The sequence below is a fragment of the Eublepharis macularius genome, chromosome 1, assembly GCF_028583425.1.
Source record: "Eublepharis macularius isolate TG4126 chromosome 1, MPM_Emac_v1.0, whole genome shotgun sequence".
NCBI lineage: Eukaryota > Metazoa > Chordata > Lepidosauria > Squamata > Eublepharidae > Eublepharis > Eublepharis macularius.
In genome coordinates, this window is record NC_072790.1 from 251963080 (window position 1) to 251989725 (window position 26646).

The 26646-nt window shown below is 48.7% G+C and overlaps 2 protein-coding genes across 2 annotated transcripts in view; one reads left to right on the forward strand and one right to left on the reverse strand.

Annotated features, from left to right (window-relative positions):
* Window positions 1–3347: 3347 nt before the first annotated feature.
* Window positions 3348–26381, reverse strand: MINDY1 (MINDY lysine 48 deubiquitinase 1). Its single transcript, XM_054998288.1, has 10 exons — window positions 26205–26381; window positions 20950–21846; window positions 18266–18323; window positions 16198–16262; window positions 14630–14788; window positions 13732–13834; window positions 10491–10633; window positions 8767–8958; window positions 7562–7693; window positions 3348–3905 (listed from the first exon to the last, which is right to left on the reverse strand). The coding sequence occupies exons 2-10, from the start codon at window positions 21517–21519 to the stop codon at window positions 3825–3827; spliced, it is 1503 nt and encodes a 500-aa protein (XP_054854263.1). The 5' UTR covers window positions 21520–21846; window positions 26205–26381; the 3' UTR covers window positions 3348–3824.
* The window catches only part of PRUNE1 (prune exopolyphosphatase 1), a 32766-nt gene continuing 32322 nt past the window's right edge, over window positions 26203–26646 (forward strand). Inside the window, exon 1 of the mRNA XM_054998310.1 lies at window positions 26203–26282. The gene's annotated coding sequence lies outside the window, so the exon portion shown is untranslated. The remainder of the gene's footprint in view (window positions 26283–26646) is intronic.

Below are 26646 nucleotides of genomic sequence, written 5' to 3' on the forward strand. Positions count from 1 at the left end.
GCACGACTGCTCTTGTACCCCTGGCCACATCCATTTAACTTGCCTCCTTCCCTTCTTTAGATATGGCAATATATATAACAAAGATACATATATATTAGATACGACAATATATATAATAAAGAAAAATATCTGAGTGCCAGCAAATATCTGAGTGCCTGCCAAATAACTGCCGTCTATCCCCACCTGGGCCGATTCCAGACGGCCCCCCCCATCCCGAAACGTCGCGCGCCGTTTTGGGGTGGGGAGGGCCGTCTGGAATCGGCCCTAGTTGGAGCTGCGGTGCAGGGCTTTGTACTATGAGTTGATCCCCTACCCACCTGAGTCCCATAACCTTGGAGTGGGGGCGTGGGGGATTAAGCTCTGCCTCTCTGATCAGCAGTCCAAGAATAAAATTTGGATTTTAAAATTTTAATTTACTAAAAAAAAAAAAATCCCCTAAGCCGATAGAGGAAGGTCGTGCTTCTGGGCATCTGGTAAGCGGCCGAATCAGTGCTCTGCCACAGACTGAATCATGCCCACGCTCCCCATGGCATAAACCCTGCATTTCCTCTGCCCGATTCTGCTGAAAGTGTTACTTGATGGGAGAGCTTAAATTGCTGCAGGGGCTAGCTAATGTATGTGACGACTGACAATCAAGTCCCTTTCCTGGCATCTTTCCACCTCTGCTCAGGTTCCGAGTGTGGCGGACTTTCTCTTCCACTCCGCCTTGCTCCAAGATTTTACAGAAGGCCGCAGGACTGGCCCTCCGCTTTGCTACCCTAGATAAAATTAAAATCCTATCCTCCGTGTTACGCTTTGCTAAGCCGCTTCGGTTTTCAAAAACTCATTTTCAAGGTCAGGCAATTCTTTACTTTCTCATGTTTATTATGCTCTGAGCACTCGGTGGAAGTCATTGGGGCTCTTTGTCCCACCAAGCCAGCAAGGCAGCTGCTTTCACAGACACACTGAAGGCGGAGGAAAGTCAGGGTTGCCCAACTCCTGGTGGTGGCTAGAGATCTCCCAGAACTACAACTGATCTCCAGGCCATACAGATCAGTTCCCCTGGAGAAAATGGCTGCTTTGGAGGGGGGACACTATGGTATTATGCCCTAATGAGGTCCCTCCCCTCTCCAAACCCCACCCCCAAATCTCCAGGAATTTCTCAACCTGGACTTGGCAACCCTAAAAAAGTGCCCAAGGCCGTGGCTGCATGAGGAGGCTGCTGCCAGATGGTTGACGAGACTCGTCTGTCTGCTTGCCAACCTTTAAACTGGCAAGTAAACAACTAGAGTGCACTCAGGAGATGGTGCCACTGGGCAAAGGTATTTTATGCAGTGTGCTGAGTGGGAAGGGCTGCCAGTCAGCTGCCAGTGTTGCTGTGCCTGCCTGGCCTCACCCTTGATCATTAGAGTCCAGTAGCACTTTTAAGACTAATTAACTTTATTGTAGCATAAGCTTTCAAGAACTACAGCTCTCTTCATCTGATGCATCGTCAGCTTTCGAGAACTACAGCTCTCTTTGTCAGATGCATCGTCAGCTTTCAAGAACCAAAGCTCCCTTTGTCAGATGCATCATCAGCTTTCGAGAACCACAGCTCTCTTTGTGAGATGCATCTGACGAAGAGAGCTGTGGTTCTCGAAAGCTTATGCTACAATAAAGCTGGTTAGTCTTAAAAGTGCTACTGGACTCTACTATTTTGCTACTACAGACTAACACAGCAAACTCCTCTGGATCTATGACGCCTGATCAGGATAGCCAGAAAATGGGGCTGCTGCTTGGAAGAGGTTAGGGAGAAACCTCCCACGCCTGCCATTTAACAGCATGTACACCAAGATAGGGGAGAGGCAAAACTAGACTTGGCTGGGAGTGACAAAATAGCTTGGAACAGACTTGGACAATTCAAAACTCTCGCTCATGTCTGGAGAGGCAGGCATGACCCGCAAACTCCAAAGCAGTGCCCTTTCGTGCTGACGAACGGCTTCCGAGGTTTCCAACAGGCTGCACCCTTGTTCCCCCCCCCCAGGTGCCCCAGAGCCCAAACAGAAACAACAAAGAGAAAGAGGACACCTTCCTTCGATAAAAGGCACACTGCCAACTGGTGTGGCCTCAGGGCCAACCAAGAGGTGTGAGTTTTTAATGAGGTTAGTCTGGGTTTCCCAGACCCAACCCGGTTCTCTGCAGCTGCACAGCCCCTGCGGAGAATGGATTTTTAAAAATAAAGGAGAGCCCAAATAACTCTCCCCCTGCACTGTTTTGGTAGGGGGAGGCAGCAGCCCTCCCTCTCCCAGGGACACATTGTAAGCTCGTTGGGGCTCACTTTTGTTTTTTTTAAAAAAAGCCATTCCCTGTATCTGCTGTGTGGGGTGGGGAACCTGAGCTGGGTTTGGGGAATTCAGACCCAACGCATTTAAAACCTAGAAGTCTAGTTTGGCCCTCAGTTCGCCTCAGTTTGCCTCAGAGCCATGTGGAGGAGAGGCGGCTTAACCCTCTTGTTCTGCTCAGTCTTAAAGGGACGGCCCACTCACTGAAGGCTGCCGGCTTTCTCCCTTCACTCCACACATCTCCCATTTCAAAATGGCGGCAGGCTGTTTGGCTTCCGTTTTCTCAGCGGCTTTTTGGGGACTGCAGGAAAGTGTATTCTCAGAAAAGGCGCTGAAAAAACAGAAGCCAAACAGCCTGCTACCGTTTTGAAATCTGAGACGTGTGGAGTGAAGGGGGAAAGCCGGAAGCCTTCGGTGGGCGGGCCGTCCCTTTAAGGGCGAGTGGAAACGGCCTAGATTTTCTCATGTGAAACAGGAAAGTCCATTTGCAAACGATGGCTAACATGCATTGAAAGTGCATTATCGAACGTGTATGAAACCGGAGCAATCAAAGCTGACGCCACTGTTAGTGTTTTAAAGGAGAAGGGAATCTCCCTGGGGAAAAAACCACATCCTTTCCCTTTTGCATGCTAATAAGCAAGCCAGGAGTTTTGAATCCAATTAGCATAAGCCAAGTGGAGATTGAAGGGCTAAAGTTCCTCCTTCCCTTCACAGACACTAAGGCAAAAAGAGGCCACAAAGTCTACAATTTAAAGATGGCCAGAGAAGCAGCTGATCTTACGCTGGTCCCATTCTCCCCCCCGCCCCCACCCCCAGCCAGCATCTCTCTTAGTCCTAGAAACAAGACACAAACACCCTGCCAGAAACCACTGACTGGGCCACAAGACAGTGGCCGATTCCAGACGGCTCTCCGCATCCCAAAACGTCATGCGTCGTCGCACGGAAAACGCGAAATATCGCGTTTTCTCGTGCGAGTTTTGCGCGACCTCGCGCGTTTTCCGCGCGACGACGCGCGACGTTTCAGGATGCAGAGGGCCGTCTGGAATTGGCCAGTGGGGGAAAGAGAATCAACTGCATAGCCAGTTTGGTGTAGTGGTTAAGAGCGGCAGGAATCTAGTTTGGAAAGCCAGGTTTGATTCCCCCCTCCTCCACTTGAAGCCAACTGGGCAATCTTGGGTCAGTCACAGCTCTCTCAGAGCTCTCTCAGCCCCACCCACCTCACAGGCTGATTGTTGTGGGTATAATAACAACATAATTTGTAAACCACTCTTTGTGGGTGTTAAGTTATCCTGAAGGGCGGTATATGGATCGAATGTTGTTATTATTGTTGTTATTGTTATCAAGATGTGATAGGAATACAAGTTTCTTTTCCAGGGTTTTGCTTTTTAAAATTTTGGTTTCTGGCCCTCAGGGAAGGGGAGACTTTAAATAGAAGTCTTTTAATGGGTACAGAAGGGAACTTTGTTTCCCATGGCAGGCGCTGGCAGTCTGTAAAGGGACACTCCGGATGCCCGGCCGTCAGTGTTACAGGATGACGCAGTCCGAGTCTTGCTTCTGCCGCTGCCTGCGCTCCCCGGAGGGCCGGGCCGAAGTCTGCCCTCTCCCCTAAAATGAAAAGAAGCAGCAGGGTGTAAGCAAAGAGCTTGAACGTTTTTTCTTCAAAGACAGAGACAGCTTGGGATAGGAGGGCCCAGCCCAGCCGGTGGTGATAACAGGTGTAGGAGCAGTGGCTGCACGGGAGGAGGCAAAGGGCAAGCGGTTAAGTTGTGATCACTGGCTGGGGACAAGTTGTACCTGCACACACCCTCCTGTAGCGCTGGCAGCAAGGGTGGGACACTGCCCAATTTGCTCCTGGCTGCCTGAGACCCTCCCAGCAGTACCCCCTGCCCCCCAGAATTCTAGGGAAGTGAAGGGCTAGTCTGCCCCTGTTCAAAGGAAGGAAAATGCAAGCTTGGCCTGTCGGGAATTAACGGGACTTCCTAGATGGCATCAGTTCAACGGTCCATGTAGCGCAAGGCACTGCAGAGCCATCCGTGTATCCCACTCCTGACTCCTGGGTCAGAGAAGAGCTCCACGCAGCCACAGTGCCATATTCTTCCACAGTTGGCTAAATGCAGAACCTCACCAGAGGATCTGCACAAAACAGTATTCCATTGCTCATGAAAACCCCGCCGCAACGATCCCTCTGATATGTTTACTTGGAAGTAAGTCCCGTGCAATGGAAGTCCCAGCCATCAAAGGAAGTACACCAAATTCTAATGCCTTTGGATTATGGGACGGGAGTTACTTTGGGTGGTCCGAGAAGATTGTATGAAATTGTTGCAGGAGGGGGGCAATTTGGAAATCGCACCTCCGCTCTCAAAATCTGGGATTCTAGAAGGTCTCAGAAGCAGGTGAATTTCCCCTCTCCATTGTTCCTTTTACTGATTCCCAGCATCCTTGGCCACTAGGCATATGTATAACGGGTATCTGCCCCTGCCCTTTGGCTAATTTACAACGTAACGTTATTCTGCTTATCTGGGGTTCCTAGCAAACCCTTCCCAAAGTCACCCACTGAGCTTCACAGCAAAGTGAATATTTGAACTCGGTCCTAGGACAACACTCTAGCTGCTCCTCTGAGCACGCGAGGCTTTGTGACTGTGTGAACAGGGGGGACATGTGTAGGTAAGAATTGGTGTTCATTCACGTGCAGTACGTACCGGCAGTTTTCCTCACTAGCATGTGCCAAAAAGGGGATTTACTAACTGAGCCACCTTCTCCCTCCACCCCAAATATGCAGGTGTGCAAATGAGAGTTAACCTTTCAAGTTACATGCCCAGGAGTACAACACCACTGAAAATCAGCTCCATACACCTCCACAAGCATTGTGAACGAGAGAGAAAACACAGCTTAAGGGAAAATGTCAACACCAAGCATAAGCCGGGCGGAAAACAATTAACAAACAGTCACAAAACTTTTAGCAATTTTTCAAAATCCCGACGGGTTTTAGCTCGCAAATTTCCAATTCCCGTTTCGTAGATTATCACTTCTTCACAGGCAAGTTCCTCAAAGACTATAACAAAATATTTCATATAAGATGGTTGTTGTGGGTTTTCCGGGCTGTATTGCCGTGGTCTTGGCATTGTAGTTCCTGACGTTTCGCCAGCAGCTGTGGCTGGCATCTTCAGAGGTGTAGCACCAAAAGACAGAGATCTCTCAGTGTCACAGTGTGGAAAAGATGTTGGCAGGTCATTTGTATCTACTCAGGAGGGGTGGGGTTGGGCTGAGTCATCCTGTAAGAATTTCCCAGGGTGTGGAATGCTAATGGCGGGAGGCTTCACTGTATCCTGAGGAAGTTCTTTTGCATATGGATTGGCGCTTGATGTGCTAATCTTCTCTGCAGGGCTATTGTCGGGTATAGAGTGTTTTGTTAGCCTGGTGTTTTTCAGAACTGGAAACCATGCTTTGTTCATTCTTAAGGTTTCTTCTTTCCTGTTGAAGTTTTGCTTATGCTTGTGAGTTTCAATGGCTTCCCTGTGCAGTCTGACAAAGTAGTTGGAAGTGTTATCCAGTATTTTGGTGTCCTGGAATAAGATACTGTGCCCTGTTTGCGTTAGGCTATGTTCAGCCACTGCTGATTTTTCAGGTTGTCCAAGTCTGCAGTGTCTTTCATGTTCTTTTATTCTTGTCTGGATGCTACGCTTTGTGGTCCCGATGTAAACTTGTCCACAGCTGCAGGGTATACGGTATACTCCTGCAGAGGTGAGGGGGTCTCTACTGTCTTTTGCTGATCGTAGCATCTGTTGTATTTTTCGGGTGGCTAACAAAACACTCTATACTCGACAATAGCCCTGCAGAGAAGATTAGCACATCAAGCACCAATCCATATGCAAAAGAACCTCCTCAGGATACAGTGAAGCCTCCCGCCATTAGCATTCCACACCCTGGGAAACTCTTACAGGATGACTCAGCTCAACCCCACCCCTCCTGAGTAGATACAAATGACCTGCCAACATCTTCTCCACACTGTGACACTGAGAGATCTCTGTCTTTTGGTGCTACACCTCTGAAGATGCCAGCCACAGGTGCTGGCGAAACGTCAGGAACTACAATGCCAAGACCACGGCAATACAGCCCGGAAACCCCACAACAACCATCGTTCTCCGGCCGTGAAAGCCTTCGACAATACATTTCATGTAAGCATTTTGTTATATATAGTCTTAGGTTATTTCAGCACAATATTACAATTTTATACTCACTGGTCACCCACACTCAGTTTCTCCCATCACACAGTTGGCTAATGACGGAGTTCTACCGTAATACAAGTTGTGATCTACGCTCCTAAGAACCCTCACTTGACGAGACTAATTGGTTACACAAGTCATTACCTCGCGTCCACTTAAAGAGATACACATTGCAGATTACACATAAATTCACATTCCACATCACCAAATTTATAAGCGGTGTGTATCTATTGTTTCAATACATTTGAAAAACCCACATTGCTGCCACTGGAAACATTCTAACCCAAGAAGCATGCATAGCCAATTTCATTATTCAGACCGTTCGGGGCCAGTGAGTATAGAACTGTAATATCGGGCTGAAATAACGTAAAACCCGTCAGCTGCATAACAGAAATATTGTTCAGCTTTATTTTTCTCTATGATGGTCTTCAACCCGTGGACGAAAGCAAAAGTCTATGAAATCGACTAGTACTCTATTCTTCACCAGTTGGAGTTTTTATCAAACAAACTAGATCTTTATGAACTTATTAGCGTATTTATTGTATTTATTATATTTATTGCACTTAACACTTTGCACTTTGCACAATTTAAATTTTTTTTGAAAAATTGCTAAAAGTTTTGTGACTGTTAATTGTTTTCTGCCCGGCTTATGCTTGGTGTTGGTAACTTATCTGGGTGGTCCCCTTTGTTTGTTCTACCTAAGGGAAAATGTCAGCAAACTCTGGCTAAGGGCTTGCGAGACTCCAAACTAAGCCATGGTTCCCCTTGCAGTGACTCTTTCCCCACAGCTTCACACCACCCCCAAATGTCAGGGTACTGGTTTCCAGTCACTGCTCTGCTGGCCTCTTATCACTTACAAGAAACGGAAGGGCCTTGGCTGCGGAAGGGAGATGGGAACTTCCATTCCCTCTTCCGCCACCCTTGCGGGGCAGCGGATGGAGCCCCATCCCCCTTCCCCGAATGCACCAAGGGAGATGCCGGGTGGAGGGGCAGTTGTGAAATCCGGTTCAGAAGAGCCCCGTGGGGAACCCACGCTACCTGCGCTGGGGGGGTGGCTGGCGGGGGCTGCTGCTGCTGATACTCCTCCTGCTGAAGCTGTTGGGCCAATTCCAGGTCGCTCAGCGCGGATCCCCCTTGCTGCTGCTGCAGGGACAAAGCAATCATATAGTCCTGGAGGGGAGAGAGAACAAATGGGTGTGTGTGTGTGTGTGTGTGTGTGTGTGTGTGTGTGTGTGTGTGTGTGTGAGCAACAGTAGCAGCCAGCAACAAAGAACAAACAGTCTGTGGGAGCACAGAGGTTTCCAAAAGAGCTGGAAAGCAGGTCCCGATTGGTCAAGGCCGTGCTCAGCAACGAACCCTTTAGATTCCTGCTTGCAAGGCCCAACTGGCTAGTTAAGCGCTCGGCCAAGCTCAGGCACAACCAATGTCCTCCTTTCCTGGGGTTCCCTTCTGGAGCCCGTGCATGGGGAACTCACCACCCCAGTTTACAGCCTCGCTTAGGGTCCTCTGGGGTAACTGCAGGGCTGGGATGATGTGCGATGAAGGTTGGTGGTTATCCCCAAAGGAAGATCAGCACGAGAGAGGGGGCTGTAGGAGATCTGTTCGGCAGTGAGGGGTGGCAAGGGATCTCTGGTGGCGGCCAGGAACGAGCCTTCCTTTGCTCCACTCCATGTCCTCGCTAAGATGGGAGCTCCGCTGCCGTTTGGCATCCGTTCAGACCAGCGCACATTTCTCTTTGCATGTGTTGCCAACCATTCCTCATGCATCTTTCTTGCCTCCCACACCCCTCTGCAAATCCAGAAAACCCGGAGTCCCTTGGAAATTGCTGGAGGTCTAGGGGCAGAGCCTGGGAAGGGTGGGCTTTGGGGAGGGGGAGGAACTTCAGTGGGGTATAATGCCGCAGAATCCACCCTCTGCAGCTTCCATTTTCTCCAGGGTCATAGAGCCAGAGGAGTTAGCCGTGTTAGTCTGTAGTTGCAAAACAGTAAAGAGTTCAGTAGCACCTTTAAGACTAACCAACTATATTGCAGTATAAGCTTTCGAGAACAACAGCTCTCTTTGTCAGATGCATCTAACGAAGAGAGCTGTGGTTCTCGAAAGCTTAGGCTACAATCAAGTTGGTTAGTCTTAAAGGTGCTACTGGACTCTTTACTATTTTCTCCAGGGGAATTGATCTATGAGGTCTGGAGATCGTTGTAATTCCAGGAAACCGCCTGGCCCCACCTAGAAATTGGCCAGCCTACCTGGTCCACCTGTCTCTGGTTCGCTCGCTGCTCCTGCGGGGACCCTCCGGCAGCCTCCTTTCCCGGGGCGTGGCTGAGGTGGAACTCGGCGTCGCAGAAGCAGCTGTCCCCATCCACGTTGTGCAGGCTCTCCCAGACCACTTGCTCCTCGTGCAAGAAGCCTTGGTCAGTCACCAGGAGGTATAAGTGGCTCTGAAGGGGAGAAGGCGGCAGAGACTCTGTCAGTTGGGGGTCAGCCACTGGCGGACGTTGGGCCAAATCTGGCTCACTTGCGGGTGCTTGCTGCACCCACAACGATCAGCCCAGAAGAGAAAGGGGGAGGCAGCAATGGTATTCATGGCCACTGGATGGAGGTGGGGCGAGGGGGGGGGAGCCTCAGCTCTCCAGCCCTACTGTCTACAAAAAAGCCCTCTAGCCCATGCAAAATGCTGATCAGGTTTGCCGATGAACGTGGTATCACATAATCGGGTGCTTTTTTGTTTTTGTTTTTTAAAAGGACTCAAAAAACACACAACTGCAAGAGAATATCTTGCTGATTTAGGAGGGAGATTGGCTGGAATAAGGACTAGGGTTGCTGACTGGCCAGAAAAAAGCCCAGCAGAATGTGTATTGGGGGGGGGGTGCTTGCAGTACACTGCCATAAAAAAGAGTGGCAAAGCCCGTTCCTCCCTGCCCCCAGCTGGTTTATGGCCCTCCCCCAGACACTGTCCACTTACTGAAGAGCTTGCGAGGGGTTCCTTGAGGGCTAGCGCTTTCTTGCTAAGCAGGGCTCCCTGACTGTTTAACAAACAGCTGTTCCCACCAGAAGCAGCCAAAGAACAGTGAGCTTATGTTAATTAACATCAACCTAATAGTGGTGCATTCTGCATTAATGGTTGTGGGTGAATTTTAATGCCTTTCCCTTATAAGTCGCCGAGAACTGGTTTTAGCTGACACTTATAGACGTAGCTATATTATTAGCTGTGACTGTAGGGGGCTTCAGTGCTTGCCCCCCCCCCCAACACCGTTGCTCCAGGCCTTTCTCTGAAGCTGAGCAGTCTGTTGTGAATTCTGATAAGCAGCCTTAAAGATATCACTTGGATGTTCCCAAATCAGGGCTTGTCCTCTCAGCCACAGTCCTATACCACCATTACGCAGGCACTTCCATCAAAGGGGCTAGAACCCTGTATTTTTAAAAGCCAGGAATCTGTTCCACCACCACATTATACAGAACCACACCCAATCTTGCTCTCCGGGGACATGAAGAATTGGAAAGTTAAGAAGAAAGAGAGCAGCTCTCCCACCCCTGCCCCTTAGAACAGGGTTCCCCAACGTGGTGCCCGTGGGCGCCACGGTTCCTGCTAGGACTTCTCTTGGTGCCCGCTGGGCTTTTCAGAAAGCAGGTGGGGACATTGTAAGGCAGGACTTGTTACTGGCTGGCCTCATTCAAATGAAAGGAGAACTGATAAGCAACTGAGCTTCCCTTAGTCAGTGTGTGCGTCCATTTCCTCTTCCCTTTTTCCCAAGAGGTGCAAGGAGGGAGGTATTCCATTTGGCTCCGCCTCCTGTGGCAGCCATTTTGGGTTTGGCTCCGCCTCCTGTGGCAGCCATTTTGGGGTTGGCTCCGCCTCCTATGGCAGCCATTTTGGGGTGTTGCTCACCACCCTCTCTTCAAAATTCCAAAGGTGCCTGCAGCTTCACAAACGTTACGGACCCCTGCCCTAGACTTTCGGGGCGACACCTGCCTTGTGCTTTATCATGGTGCTGAAGTGGTTGTTCCGGAAGAAGACGCTGAGCTCCCCCTCTTTAACTGTGGTGGTGAGCTCGCACAAGCCGTGGTAGGTCAACTGGGAGGCTGTGGACTCCAGGAAGAGCTCTGCAATCACCCCTGGAGGGAGAAGAACAGAAGAAATGAAGCAGAGTTGTGCGGGGTCAGACCAACAGCCCATTCAGTCCAGCAACCTGCTTCACACAGTTATGTTGGAGGGCCAACATGGGACATAGAAACCAAGAAGGCAGGCTCAATTGAAAATAACCACTCTCAAGCCCCAGATGAAGGGAAGGTATGAAAGTTTAGTGTGGAGAATGGAGAAACTCCCTTCTCTCTGGGGGTACCTTGTCCCAGCCAGGGTGCCCCCACACCTGGCTCGGATAGCATAGGTTCAACCAGGGGGTGGATAATTCCCCTTCTTGGAGTATTTTTTAAATTTTTATTTATTTACTTTATTTGTTGTCCATTTTTTTCACCGAGTCTGAAGGCAGATTGGTAGTAGAGAGTGCTGTCAAGTCATAGCTGACTTACGGTGACCCCTGGTGGGGTTTTCATGGCAAGAGGCTAACAGAAGTGGTTTGCCATTGCTTGCCTCTGCATAGCAACCCTGGTCTTCATCGGAGGTCTCCCATCCAATTACTGACCGAGGCCAACCCTGCTTAGCTTCTGAGATCTAATGAGATCAGGTTCCCCTGGGCTATCCAGGTCAGGGTGAAGGCGGATTACACTGTGTAAAACAATGTGAGTAAACAGCACGAGACATCAGCGACGCACTAGGACTACAAAAAAATTAAATTTGGGAGTCTCGGTGAGCAAGCTGGAATGTGCATGTGTGAATGGCCACCACACATCTAACCCCCAAATGGGACTTGCCTATCATGTCTGAACTGAATAAAGACGAGGCGTTTCTCACCCATAAAATAAATTCGCCGGGTAAGCAAGGCTGTTATCAGCAATTTCCACTGCTGTAAAGGACCTCTGGGCTTACCTTGGGCCAGTATGATGCAGGGATTAGTACTGGACTAGCCTCTATGAGACCCAGATTCAAATCCCAATAATGGTTACTTGGGTGACCTTGGCCAGCCATTCTTTTGCAGTCCAGCCTACCTCACAGGGTTGTTGGAAGGATAAGGATGGGGAAAGAAAACCCATCTATGCTATTATTCAGGAGAGCTTTCAACTCCTATTTTAGGGCTGTATCATAAGAAATAGGTGAAATAGGGACAGGGACTGTAGACTATGCTACTGGGTACTCTCTGCTAATGTAGATAACATTCCTACTGGGTAGTTTGATGTTACTTATGCTTTAATTCAGAACGGTTTCATTTATGTGTTTGGCTTTCTGCTAGCTTTTCAAATTTGCCCCTACCATTCCCCACTGCACCCATTTTCACTGAATGCCCTGTGGATCATTTTGTATTTTTGCTCTGCCCTAGCTATTGGTTATATTGTATTGCGGAATGTAATCTGCCTTGGAGCTCAGCGAGAAAGGTGGGCTATAAATAAACAACAACACCTGAAAAAGCAACAGCAACAATAATAATAATCCTGAGGATGGGGAGACTAACAATGCACCCGGACAGATAAGTTGCGTTTTACACAGAAAGACTGCCAGCCGGCATTCTTACATTTCACAGCCCTTCGCCCTCCAAAATGGCAGCTATAATCACTTGAGGACACATCTCCAAAGTGGGTCCGGGGCCCACAGAGGTTTCTGTCCCAAGAAATCTGGTAAAGATATCACAAGAATTTAATACGCAAGTAGATTCTGACTGCTGCCAGTAGCTGGGTGGGTCTGCAAAATGCAAAGGCACAGCCAGGGAACGACATGCTCACAGCACTCCTCCCACGCAATGTGGCAACGGCCACCAACGCTTTCAAAACAGATATGCATATATCCTCATACAAATTCAGGGAGGATGGCTCTCTCCCACGGGGTGAGCGCAGACAGGCCTGAGGGAACGGGCCGTCGCAGGTCTAAACCTCGGAAAGAATGTTCCTGTCGATTTGCATCCCGTCAAAACACAGGCTTTCCCGTAGAAAGCCTGAGAATCATCCGTTGACAAAAAGTTGGAAGATGTCGATCTGGGCTGCACCACCCGTCAGTTTAGCTGGCAGAACTCGGAACAGAACTCTCCCATCCAGGGGCAGTCTACCTTGGAATGCCAGAGGCCGGGGACGAAAGAAGGCTGCTGCCTTCATACCCGTCTTTTGCCTACTCACAAGACCTGCTACTGCTGGAGACCAAACCCAGGGCTACATAGGCTGTTAGCTTGTTCTGATAAGATGCCTTCGGTTTGAAAGGGAGGTGCCTTGTGTACGCATATAGTGCATTTTATTATGCCGCTGAGTATACGTGTATGTATATATATATGTATTTTAAATGTTAGGATGTTTATATATTTATAATTTTAAACTGTGTAATTGTTAGATGTATTTTAAATGTTTGTAAATTGTAATCCGCCCTGAGCCTGCTGGTGCGGGGAGGGCGGAATATAAATCTAATAAATTAAATTAAATTAAATTAAATTTACTCAGAGGCAGAGCTTTTTTTCAGTGGGAACACGGTGGAACAGAGTTCCGGCACCTCTTGAAAATGGTCACATGGCTGGTGGCCCCGCCCCCTGATCTCCAGACAGAGGGGAGTTGAGATTGCCCTCTGTACTGCTGGAGCGGCGCAGAGGGCAATCTAAACTCCCCTCTGTCTGGAGATCAGGGGGCGGGGCCACCGGCCATGTGACCATTTTCGCCGAGGGCGATTTAAACTTTAAAAAGCCCCCCCCCCGTTCCAGCTGACCCAAAGTGACGTCATTGTGCAGTCCTGAGTTCCACCACAGAGTTCTACCACCTTTGTTCCCAGAAAAAAAGCCCTGCTCAGAGGAGTTATCCGTGTTAGTCTGTAGTAGCAAAATAGAAAAGAGTCCAGTAGCTCCTTTAAGACTAACCAACTTTACTGGAGCATAAGCTTTTGAGAACCACAGCTCTCTTCATCAGCTGACGAAGAGAGCTGTGGTTCTCAAAAGCTTATGCTCCAGTAAAGTTGGTTAGTCTTAAAGGTGCTACTGGATTCTTTTCAGTTTTACTGTCTTCGTGACTGCTCCCAGCTTTGTGACGCTCGCCTCGGCCCCTTGGCTGGAGAACTGGCCCTGACAAGCCACCCTCTGAGATTACAAGCACTGATTCCAGGAAAACCGGCCCAGTCCGGTGGCTCTTACCTTCGGTCACCAAATCGGGGTCACTGGCATGCTTGCAGGTAATGATCTTCTCCACCAGCTGGTTGTAGCTCAGTTTGCCAACAGCCTGGACCGCCTCTGCTAACTAGGAAGAGAAACACGTTCTTCGTCAATGTCTGTATCACAGTAAATGTGAAGGTCTACAGCGTGGGGCCAAGAAACATGAACTTCTTTCAACCGGTGGGGGTAACTGCGACAATGCTGAGATTTTACATTGCTTCATACTTCAGCATACAAACTCATCTCCTTGGGTTTAGATTGCTGGGGTGGGTGGGTGGGGGGAATCAGCTCTGTAGAGATCTGGATCCTTCTACTTCACCGCTGATCTCTGCCACGGAATTGTCATCTCCGCGTAGCGTTTAAAGACAGACCACTTCTGGCTTCTGGGCAACTATACAATCTTCAGGGATAGCTAGGTGGGTAGCCATATTGGTCTGCAGTAGAACAGCAGGGTTTGAGATGACTGACAAGATTTTCAGAGTGTAAGCTTTCGAGAATCAGAGCTCCCTTCTTCAGATACAAAGGGAGCTTGACTCTGGAAAGCTTATACCCTAAAAATCTTGTTGGTCTCTAAGGTGCCACTGGACTCAAATCCTGTTGTTATACAATCTTCAGCTTCCCACCATTGACTTCTGAGACAGCAGAAACAGTCCACTCAAGCTTTCCTCTGCATCTACGAAAGCTGGGACTTTCTCCACCAGCTGGTTGCAATTCAATTTGTGCATGGTTTGGGGCTGTCTTAGGAGGCAGGGAGCTAGTGGCTCAGTCTCAGCTGTGCGGATTACCAGCTGTGCATCCAGAGCTCAGCCAAGCCTTATAATCCTTTTGGAGACTCAAGCCTACCTCCTGCAGAACCTGGGGGAAAGATGGAAGAACTTACTTGTGGGTCCACCAGCCACCCGTGATAAAGGGGCACATTGAGGAGGTCGAATACGATACACTCCGGGGTGTACTCGAAATCAGAGACTCCGGTAAACCTCACGTTCACATCCAGGCCCGTGGAGAGTTTAGGTAGGACAGTCATGGCGTCATTGACGTTCTGTTGATAGCAGATGAGAGGAGAGGATGAGATTTGGGAGTTTTTAAAAAGGAGAAGAAAGAGCTCCTAAAATGGGACTTCGGATGAGGAGGGGGACTCTGCATTTTGGGGTCTACTGCCCTGCCATATTGTCCTAAGGAATTCATTTTGCCAGTATTCAGATCGGCCCTACAACCAAGGCCTTTAATCCCTTGATGATCAGCTTGAAAATCCAGTGGTCCCAGAGAACAGTCTGAAAGCTTCAGCTTTGAAGCAAAGCATGTCCGGGACAGTCGCTGGATCGGCAATCAGCCTCCAAGGGATCCACTGCTCAATGGTCAAGCACCCACTGGGAGTGAGGAAGGCCCCTCCCTGGTGTAGCTGGTTAAAGGAATCAGGGACAGCAAGTCTTGGGGAAAGACTCAGTTCTGTCGGAGCTCTTGGAGAGCAGCAGCCAGCCAGAGGAGATAAATCCAAAATAGATGGATAGGAAAATTCCAACACAGTAAAAAAAAAAAAACCTGCTGGGACCTCCTTGGCCTCAGGTCTGTGGAGAGCCCCCCTCCAAGTACCAGGAGCAGAAAAATCTGGCTCTACTCATTAATAGAAGAATGGAAGCTGTCCAGCATCTGTTCTCTAGCCACAGGAGAGAGTGAGAGGTGGTGTTGTGTAGTGGTTAGCGTTTGGGACTGGGATAGGGTCAGCTGGGTTCTAACCCCTGCTCTGCCGTGGAAGCTGACTGGGACCCTTGGACTTGTTGCAACCTTTTAGCCTAACCTACCTCACAAGAGTGTTGTTGTGGGGCTGAGACAGAGAAGGGGAAAATGACGGGATGGCCGACTCTGGGGCCTGTTTAGTTATACACATGCTTATAGTAATAGGCACTGCTTCTTTGTTCAAGACTTGGTTTCAGGCTGCTGGACTTAACACCAACATTATTTTAATGCAAGGTGACTAGTTTTACTGAATCATTTTATGGGTTCATTTTTTAAAAGTTGTATTATTTATGGTTTTGTTCATTTCCCTTCTGTTAGCAGCCCCAAGCAGGTATCTATAATAACTGGACTTATACAATAATAACTGCACTTATCTACTGCTCTTCTAGACAGGTTAGCAGTAAACACTCAGAGCAGTGAACAGTCAATGTTATTATTTTCCCCATAATACAGCTGGGGAGCTGGGCTGAGAGGCTGACCCAAGGCCACCTGCAGAGCTTGTGGCAGCAGTGGGATTCGAACCAGCAGCATGCTGACTTGCAACCCAACCACTTCACCACTCTGCGACAGCAGCTTGAGAGGTGGGATAGAAATGGGTTCGCTCGCTCGCTCGCTCGCTCGCTCGCTCACTCGCTCACTCACTCACTCACTCACTCACTCACTCACTCACTCAATCAATCAATCAATCAAATGAACAGTCTCCGACCGACCCACCTGTTGGAAATTGAGCTGGAGAACTTCTGACTCCTTTTCGGGCTTGATGGATAAGATGCAATCCCCTTTTGAGACAAAAAAACAAATCACAGACTCATAGAATCATAGAGTTGGAAGGGGCCTTACAGACTGTCTAGTCCGACCCCCTGCCCAATGCAGGAACAGCCTAAAGCATCCCCAATAAGCATTCGTCCAGCTGCTCCTTGAAGACTGCCAATGAGGAGGAACCCACCACAGCCACAGGCAGTCGATTCCACTGCTGGATTGCTCTTCACATGAAGAAGTTTTTTTCTAACGTCCAGCCAGTACTACCCACATGGCCTCTGTTCAGCCGAGCGTTTTCACCCTCCCCAAAGCTTCCAAAAGAGCCCTCTGGACGGCCAACAACAGTGCATAGAGGGGAGGGCTTCCCCTGATTCTGCCCCCTGGCACTGGGATTCCGAGGTTGACTGCCTCTGAACGTAGAGGTTCCCTTTAGTCCCCATGGCTAGGCAACCACTGACAGAGCTCTCCTCCATGAATCTGTCTGATCCCCTATAAGACTAACCAATTTTATCGTACCATCAACTTTCGAGAACCACAGCTCTCTTCGTCAGATGCGTCAGCTTTCAAGAACTACAGCTCCCTTCGTCAGATGCATCGTCAGCTTTTGTGAACTACAGCTCTCTTCATCAGATGCATCGTCAGCTTTCAAGAACCACAGCTCCGTTCGTCAGATGTATCGTCAGCTTTTGAGAACTACAGCTCTCTTAGTCAGATGCATCGTCAGCTTTCAAGAACCACAGCTCCGTTCGTCAGATGTATCGTCAGCTTTTGAGAACTACAGCTCTCTTAGTCAGATGCATCATCAGCTTTCGAGAACCACAGCTCTCTTTGTCAGATGCATTGTCAGCTTTCGAGAACCACAGCTCTCTTCATCAGATGCATCAATGCTGTGGTTCTCGAAAGCTGACGATGCAACTGATGAAAAGAGCTGTGGTTCTTGAAAGCTGATACTACAATAAAGTTGGTTAGTCCTAAAGCCGCTACTGGACTCTTTAATATTTTGCAACTACAGACTAACACGGCTAACTCCTCTGGATCACTGATCCCCCTGTGAGAGTCCGTGATCCACACCTCCGTTTCTGCCTTTCACTGAATATGTCCCAGGCCTTGCCGGTGGGCTGAGCAGAGAGGCTGGGAATTGAGGACTCACTCATTCAAATTTCGGGCTTGTGAAACTTCTGCTCACGTTGTGATCATGCAAAGAAGGGAGAGGGACTGCTAAACCTCCACCTGCCACTCAGTTTCACTGTTTGAAACTGGATCCCTTGCTCTGTTGTTAGCCTTTTGAAGGAGAAAAGATGTGCCCACGTGAAACGCTGTCAATCCAGCTGGGGCTTCAGTTCAAAAAAATGAAACGGGGTGGCAGTTGAAGGGCTAAACCTCCTCTCTCTTCTCTGCCCAGCTGAGGGATCCTGCAACGCAGCTCCGCAGCTCCGCAGCTCCGCAGCTCCTCTGTTTGTTCACGGAGCACGGTAGAGCAGAGAGCATCAACGGTATCCTCAGCCCCCGTGCCGTGACGCTGCCTGGATGGCAGTGCCCACTGAGGCACATGGGCAGCCCGAGCCACATCTGTGGTGGATCATGGGCTGTGGGGGCCCTAGAGTCCCGAGTTCAAACCTAAGCAGCCGGGCTGAAAGAAATCCTTGCCAGCAACCTCAGAGAATTTCTGCTACTCACAATAAACCGTCCTGCTTCGACTCAATAGAAGGCAACTTCACAATCAACAGGAAAGGTGTGGCTCAGGAGCAGAGCGCATGCTGTGCGCACTAATGTTTCTGTTCTTGGCATTCAAAGGATCTCTGAGATCAAGGCTGGGAAAGGCCTTGCCCCAGGGCCTCGAGAGCTGTCCTGCCTCTAGAGCTGTCCATTGGCTTCCCCGTGGGCAGATTTTCAAACTTTCACCTGGATGGGCAGCTTAGAGGCTGCCCATTCAAAGTCAAGACACTTAAAGAATTTAAAAAATAAAGTCCTTCCCAGGAGAAGTGGCAACTCCCCCCTCCCCTCGTGTGATTCTGCAACTCACCGAGATAGGCCATCAGCTCATCGGATGTGATCACTTCTTTCTGCAGAGGAAGCTTGACCTGCGAGCAAAGAGGAATCGGGGAGAATTCAGAGACTCATCAAGAGGTCGGATGCAGCTTGTCTCGCACCAGCCCTGGGTAATGTATCTGCTGCACCGCCCTGCTGATGAAAAACCCACTCTGGATTTCTCGCCCGGGCCCAGTTCTCAACAGAGATCATTCCCACATAGTCCCAGAAGTGCTTCGCAGGGCGAAGACTGACACAACATTTAAACAAAGGCCACAGATGGTACGATCCTGGCTTTTCAAATGGCTTTGTATTCATATATCAAACTGAAAGGTCATTCCTGCATCCCAAATATATATATATATTTTTATAAAATTTTATTGGTGAGTACATAATTAATACACACATTCCCCATCCTACCTAAATTTTATCAACCCCCACCCTTTCCCTCCCCGCTTCTTGCAGACTTCCAACAGCTTTCCAACCCTTAACCTATCTTATTACTTAACTTATTTTCAGCTATATTCTTCCAAAACATATATATATTGTATCTTTTAATCTAAGCATATTCAAATTCTATTATATATACTGTATCGTCTCCTCTAATATGTCCATTCTCTACGTCACTAATTAGACTAAGTATTTTAATAAAGTCAGATTAATAATAATACTAGCTTAGATTGATTAATAACCTAATTTTCCCATTAGTGGTAAAATTACTTCTCTCTTCTATTTATAAAATCACAAATTAATAGTTCTCAAACTGCCACAATCCTCCTTTCACATCCCATTTTTTTTCTAAATATTGTTTCAATTTCCCCCAATTTAAAGTTGCCAAACTGCTACAGAAAGCGAGTCGGTGACGACACAGGCGTTAGCCAATAGGGTCCACAGAGCTGGCTTTCCCCCATTAAATTCAGTCCCAACCCTGCAGAACAGTTTGGAGTTTTTTGTGTGCTATTGTGAATACTCTTTAACCTATCTACTCCCTGAAGAGACAAAAATATTTGGGACTGTACACAATATGGGTACCTCAAAATTGCCCCTGATCAACAAGTATGTCTTCACCCCAAGAACTGAGAGTGAAATCTTATTGACAGAAACAGTTTAGCTTTGAGTATCATGTCTGGTGGTTCCGCAGCCTGAGGGACATTCAACTGGCTTCAGCTAGGGCCGGGGCCTTTTCTGCCCTGGCCCCGGCCTGGTGGAACGCTCTCCCAATGGAGATCCGAGCCCTGCGGGACCTTTTACAGTTCTGCAGGGCCTGCAAGACGGAGCTGTTCCACTGGCCTTTGACTCGGGGCCAGCATTTTGTCCCCTCTTCTGACCACCACACCCTCTTTTTGCAGTCGCCCTGGAGTTACATCACGGCAGTGCCCGTGGTTTATGGTGACTCTGTAGTGGCCTGATTTGTTTGGTGGTGCCTGGATTTTTACGCTCTTTGTATCAATGTGTATTAATATTGGATTTTATGCTATTTGCAATAATGTTTTATTGCATTTTAACAATATATTTTTGTGGGAAGCCGCCCTGAGCCCACTCGCGGGGAAGGGTGGGGTATAAAACGAATAAAATAAATAAATAAAAATGTCACGGCTTTTGGAAAAATCAGATCCCTGCGCCAAAGTCTGAAGCACACAATTCTGACCAGTTTCTCATCTTGATAACAGGGTTGCCAACTCCACCTTGGGAAATTCCTGGAAAATTGGGGACCGTGCTAGAGGAGTTTGGATTCTGGGGAAGGGTGGGAACTTGGCAGAGATGTGACACTGTGAGTCCACCCTCCAAAGCTGCCGTTTCATCCAAGGCAACTGATCCCTGTAGTTTGGAGATCAACTGTAATTCTGGGGGAACTCCAGTCCTCACCTGGAAGGTGGCAACCTTAATCTGGCCTCCTCCCTAAACCCAGCCTAGTTTGGACAGCAGAACTGCACTGGACAAGCATTACGTGCGGTTACTTGGGAGCAAGCTCTATGCTGAAATGATTTTAAAATTGCCTTGAGAGTCTCACATCTTGCAAAGACTGGTTTGGCCCAGGAGACGAGGCCTTGCAAGGGACTCTCTGCTTTGATCCAGCAGCTCAGGTTCTGCAAGGCCTGCCTTGATTCAGAGGCAGGCCTAGCAATACCAGCAACCTCAGCTCTAGCAAAGCTTCACTGAACTGCCAGCCACATTGCAGATGAACTTCTGGCAGCCCTTAATGGCACATGCCAACCGGAACAGGAACGACTGTGTAGGGGGGCAAGAAAATATGTAGGACCACAGAGGGGTGGGTGTGTAAAAAGTGCACTGCCTGCTTCTCCAAAGACCAGATTCATCCCCCCCCCTTTTTTTTTGCTCTTGTAGCAAGGCATGGAAAGAAGCCTCTTGGTGACTGTGGCTGCCGCTGATTCCCAAAACAGCTACAGGCATCTGGGGCCTCTCTTCCAGCCATCTGCCCCTGGTGTAGCGTAGTGGCTAAGAGTGTTGGACTGGAATCTAAACTAGATTTAATTCCCCTGTCATGAAAGCTCACCCAGTGACCATGGGCCAGTCACAAACTCTTAACCTAACCTACCTCACAGGGATGTTGTGAGGAAAAAACAGAAGAGAGGGTCGCTTTGGGTCTCCGTTGGGGAGAAAGGTAGGATTTCAATGAAAGAAAATAAATTCCCTTACACATAACAGAACCCCCCTTACCTTCCACTGCAAAAAAAGGATATTCATGATGGCCAGGAGTGGGCAAGGCCCGTTCTCGCTCTGGGTGATGACCGGTGTCCGTTCTCCTTTCCAATTGATCCACCTCACGCAGTAGAAGTCGGGGGGTTCGGGCTGATTGCTCGGAGAAGGCTGCGCCTTGGGGGCCTCCGCAGCCTGCTTGACGGGGCTGCAGCTGGGGCTGGTGGCCGCTGGGCTGGAACTGGGGATCTCTGGAAGAGCCACAGCACTCTCCGGTGGGATATCTTCTCCCGGTATCTCTTCCCGGTTTGGGGGGTTTGTCTCTTCTGAGGCTGCAGATGCCGGGTGTTGCACCTCACCCCCATCTTCTGTCTCCTCTTCAACATCGGCAGGGGGGGTCTCCGCACAGCTCAGTCCCGAAGTCCCCCCTTGCTCCTGCCCATTCAACGCGGGATCCTCTCTCGTGGTCATCTCTTCTTCTGGCCCGAGAACGGCACCCTCTTTTCCTTGCCCCTGGAGGGGCTTCTTTTCAGGCATGGTGCTTTCATTCTCCCTGTCCCCTTTGGTTTCTATCGGCTCTGTGGGTTCCATTTGGGGCACACCGTCCTACAGAGTCCCTTACAGCCCCGCAGTCATTCACCACGAGAGCCTCTGGGGCTAACTCTCTTCAGTGGCAAGAAGAACTGGTCAAAACCTTATGCTTTTCCGGGGTGTTTCGTTGTTGTTGCTGTAGTTGGAATTTAGATCTTGCTTCTGATTCTCTTTTGGAGGAAAATGGACTCCGGTCTTCCAGTCCAGCAAACAACTGTTCCCGGGGTTGATAAAGCGCAAGTCCTCTGCAAACGAATGCCTCCGGTCACCTCGGTTATAAACAACGGTTGTTCTGCAGAATTTCCTTCTACCAGACTAGAAAAAAGCCTGTTTATTAAACAAAATTAGATTCCTATTAATTTATCTGCAGGTTTCCAGATGTCCCCTTCCTATTTTAATAACTATAATGAGTACATAATATAACATTTTATTAAAACTTGGTTTGCTGGTTTGGGGGCTGTTTTCTTGCTTAGGCGACGCTGACGTTTCTATGTAAAAAGTGTTTATTATTCTAAAATGTCCCTTTCCTTCTCCCCGCTGGCTCTTGCGAGTCTCACGTACCAATCAATTCTGCTGTCTCCTCTTCTTTTTTGTCTTTAAGTTCAATTATTTAACATCCAGGAAATACAATCTCTTCTTGCCTGCTTGTGTGTGTGTGTGTGTGTTGGATAATTATAGTTCAAGATCACCTCTTTTTTTGAATGCAAAAAAGAAATTTCTTTTTGTAGAAAAACTAATAGAAAAGAGAGATTTTTTAAAAAGCCTACATTTGAAAGAAAAGGGGGGAAAGATTATTTTCATGACGTGATTTTTAAAAGATTAAAAATGCAAAGAATTTGCTGTGCAAAGATTTTTGTTAAAGCTCTTAAGCAAAACAAAGAAAACTGGCAAACGTCGTTTGGGGGAAATCTGTTCTGATCCCGTTGGTTCGAATTTGCCTGGTTGACCGTCTGCCTGTCTTTTCTTGTACTTGTGGGTTATGCAAACAGAACAGAGGCCGTTCCTGTCTTTTTCATCTGCTCTGGGGATTTTTTGCCCCTATTATGCTTTCCAATGTCCCAGCTTTTGCACTCAGAACTGGGTTCTGACAGGACGGCAACTGCTTGCTGAACACTGGTCCAGCTGGGACTTTAAGCCAGACGGAGGACAGAACCTGGCAAAAGATACCAGAGGCAAAACCACAATGAGACAAACTTGTGTTTTCCTACCTATCCTGCTTACACAAGCACCCTGGCTTTGACCGACAAAATACCACTGCATTTCCCAGGGACTTTGGTGTTCTTTTGCCTAGTTTATCTCATGCTATCAGATGGGACAAAGTTTCTTTTCCTGGTGTCTAGGGATTCAAAGCCTAGCAAACGCTTAATTCCACCCACCTTGGGCATTTCAGGCCCTGATTGGCTCACATCAGCCCAAATTTTTGATTGGCTGGAGTGCTCTATATCTATCTAGTGGTTGAAGCTGCTGTCAAGTCATATATGACTTATGGTGATCCCTGCTGGAGTTTTCAAGGCAAGAGACTAACAGAGGTGATTTGCCATTGCCTGCCTCTGTATAGCTACCCCAGTTTTCTTTGGAGGTCTCCCATCCAATTACTAACCAAGGCCGACTCCGCTTAGCTTCCAAGATCTGCACGTCTCTCCTTCCATTTCAGTCCAAAACTCTCATTTGGAATATGGCGTTGTTTTTAAAACAGTTCTCCGCTGCACTGCATTTTTTTTAAAAGCAGAGGCTAGATGGCCATCTGTCAGCAATGCTGATTCAATAACTGAGTATGAACTTACAACAAGAAGGAGAATCACGGAAGTATGCAAGAATAGCAAGCAAAAATCCACCACGTATATTGCATTTTGGATCTAACTTTTTAGTAGTTAGGTAGTCACGGTGGATTTTTTGCTTGCTCTTCTTAGCATGAACTTAGGCAGATCATGAGAAGGAGGGCAGGAAGGGGTGAGCTGGTGGTTGGCTCTTGCGGCCCTTTCTTGTATGCCAAGGATAGTGCCAATCACCACTTTGGGGTTAGGAAGGAATTTTCCTCCAGGCCGGATTGGCTGGGAATCCTGGAGATTTTTTGCCTTCCTCTGGGCATAGAGAAAAGTTCAGCGGGGAGGGGTGAGGCAGCTGTGAACTTCCTGCATTGTGCAGGGGGTTGGACTAGATGACCCCTTGGGAGCCTTCCAGCTCTATCTTTCTGTGCAGCCAGATACAAAACATGGAACTTCCAGGAGCAAACGTGTCGTTCTAAAAGGACATTTGTGCAGTTCAGAAATGCGGCACAAAGGCTGACAAACGTCCATCTCTGAGGATTTGCTTTCACTCAATGTAGGCTTCTAAATGTCTTAGAATGTGGCCCTAAGCAACAAAGCAGGCGCACTCAAAGAAAATTCACACGTGTCGCAACGGCATGCACTCAATGCTTGAATGGCCACTGCGCTGTTCCAAATCCCCCTTTTAAAAAGCCCCGCTGCCCTGGACTGGACTTCTGCCTTTGCTCCTGCCTCTTAGCCCCCAGCTCCAGTTCTCAGACTTGTCCCAGACTGTTGTTAGAGGACACACGGAATTCCTTGGCTGAGCTCCACTTCACACATCGAGGCCGAAAGACCCAAGGTGGCACAATGTGGGGAGGGGCTTGGGGATGAGTGGACTGATGCCGCCCTCCTCCTCTGACTGCGCAAAAACAAGCGTCTAAACCATCAGCTGCTCTGGCTGCCGTGCCACACCTGCTGGTGAACTGACCACCCGGCTTGGGGCACACGTGAAGCTGTATACTGAGTCAGGCCCTCGGTCCACCAAGGTCAGCATTGTCTACTCAGACTGGCAGCTGCTACCCGGGGTCTCAGGCAGAGGTCTTTCACGTCACTTGCTACCTGATTTGTTTTACCTGGAGATACTGAGGATTGAACCTGGAACCTTTGGCATAAACAAGGACTCCTCCCACAGCTGCAGAGCAAGTCCTTTGAATAAGACCTTTGCTCCGCAGCTTGGCCCAGCCTGAGGCAGTGGCTAGAATCTGCATCTATGCTTTCAGAAGGAGACAGGGAAGAGAGGGGGGCAAATAAGACTGGAATAGGAGATGCCCTTTCAGGGACCACAAAGGACCCCCCACCAGGGTCTGGAAACCCCTCTTTGGCAAATAATAGCTACTTCCTGCCTGTACCTCCAAAACGGTTATTTTGCCTTGAAGTGGAACTCCACTAGAACCCCAAAATCTGGTTTAAAACAACCCCCCCACCCGCCCCTCTCAAATGCTTCTAATGGAATCTCTGTTTCACCATTCTCTCTCACACACAGAGACCCAGGTTCGAATCCCTGCTCTGCTATGGAACCTCACTGGAAGACCTTGGGCCAGTCACACACACACTGCCTAACCTACCTCACTGGGTTGTTGTGTGAATAAAATGGAGAAGGTGAGAATGAAGTAAGCCATTCTGGGTCCCAGATGAGGAGAAAGATGGTGTATAAACAAAATAGTAAAGAGTCCAGTAGCACCTTTAAGACTAACCAAATTTATTGTAGTGTAAGCTTTCGAGAGCCACAGCTCTCTTTCTTAGATGCATCGACAGCTTTCGAGAACCACAGCTCTCTTCGTTAGATGCATCTGATAAAGAGAGCTGTGGTCCTTGAAAGCTGACGATGCATCTGATGAAGAGCGCTGTGGTTCTCAAACACTTCTGCTACAATAAAGTTGATCAGTCTTAAAGGTGCTACTGGACTCTTTACTATTTTGCAATTACAGATTAACACGGCTAACTCCTCTGGATGTATAAACAAAGTAAGCAAGTATGAAAATCGATAAATATTTTCCCCCACCCTTCCTCCAATGGTCTCAGGATAATATTTTGGGTGTGCCTCCCCATTTTATCCTCCAAGCAGCCCTGTGAGGTAGGCTTGGCAAAGAGACAGTGCCTAGGCCGAGATCTCCCAGAGATCTCCAGGGCACAACTGAACCCCAGATTCCCGGCTCTGATACTCTAATCAGCGGCTACTCTTACCTGAAGAAGTGAGTTGTGACTCATGAAAGCTCATACCACAAATTTTGTTAGTCTTACAGATGCTACTGGACTCTTGCTCTTTTCTTAATCTTAAAAAAATCAAGGGCCCAGCCTAACATCTGAGGCTCAGCAGCGTATAGGTTTCCCCCGATTTTATTTCATTGCTAGCAAAATGCAGGCACGGCGCCTGCAACGTGCAAAGGGACACAGCGAAACTGGCAGGCAGGTGTAATGCATCCCAGACTTGCCTCTTCAGAGGACTCAGCAGAGGGGCATGAACAACTCTTGTCAAACGTGCCAGTCCAGACATACTCGTTCTGCAAGGGAGTAAGGCTATTCCCACCCCCACCCCCCAATTTGTGCCAGAGACACGTCTACCCAATGGAGCAATTCAGCCGTGAAGTGCCAACCCGTTCAGCAATCCAGTTGGGGCAAATCTGGAGAAAGGGAAAGTACAAAAGTTGGACTGGGGGGGCTGGCGAAGCATGGGTAGCAGAAAGAACGGTGAATGTCAAGCTGGAGCGATGGAGAGCTTTGCTTTGCAGCAAGAGTGGGACACAGACTGGGGTATGGGGGTGGGGGAGGAATTTGGCTTCCTCTCTATCCTGCTGCCAGTGTAAACACCACTGAGCTGCCCGAGATGCCTGCCCCTGGAGTGGGATGACAACTTCACACCCGAGAATCGCCACGCACCTCTTTCTCAGCCCCTCGTCCTCCGTCCCGCTCCTGTCTTGGTCCCTTTGGGCGGCAGCTTTCTTTGGAGTCGTGTTGGTAAGTTTCTCTTCTTCCGTTTTTCTTTTTTCTTTCTTTCTTTCTTCCCTTCCTTCCTTCCTTCTTTTCCTCTCTGAGCGAATGAACAGACGAGAAGCTCTCCAGCTGGCGGAGAAAGGAAAAACACTTTTCAATAGCTTGGTTGGGTTTTGATTTCCTCTGCGTTTCCACAGGGACATCTATTGGGGTGGAGGATTCACGGCACGCAGGAATCCTGCTGAGCCGGAAAGCTTCCGTCTTGGAAGGAGAGAGACTTACTGCTCAAAACTTAGCAGGAGAGGATTACAACAGGGCAGGGCTGCCAAGATGGTGCAGAATGCAAGCAGGCATTCTTTCGTCTTACACCCCAAATTCCCCTGTCCTC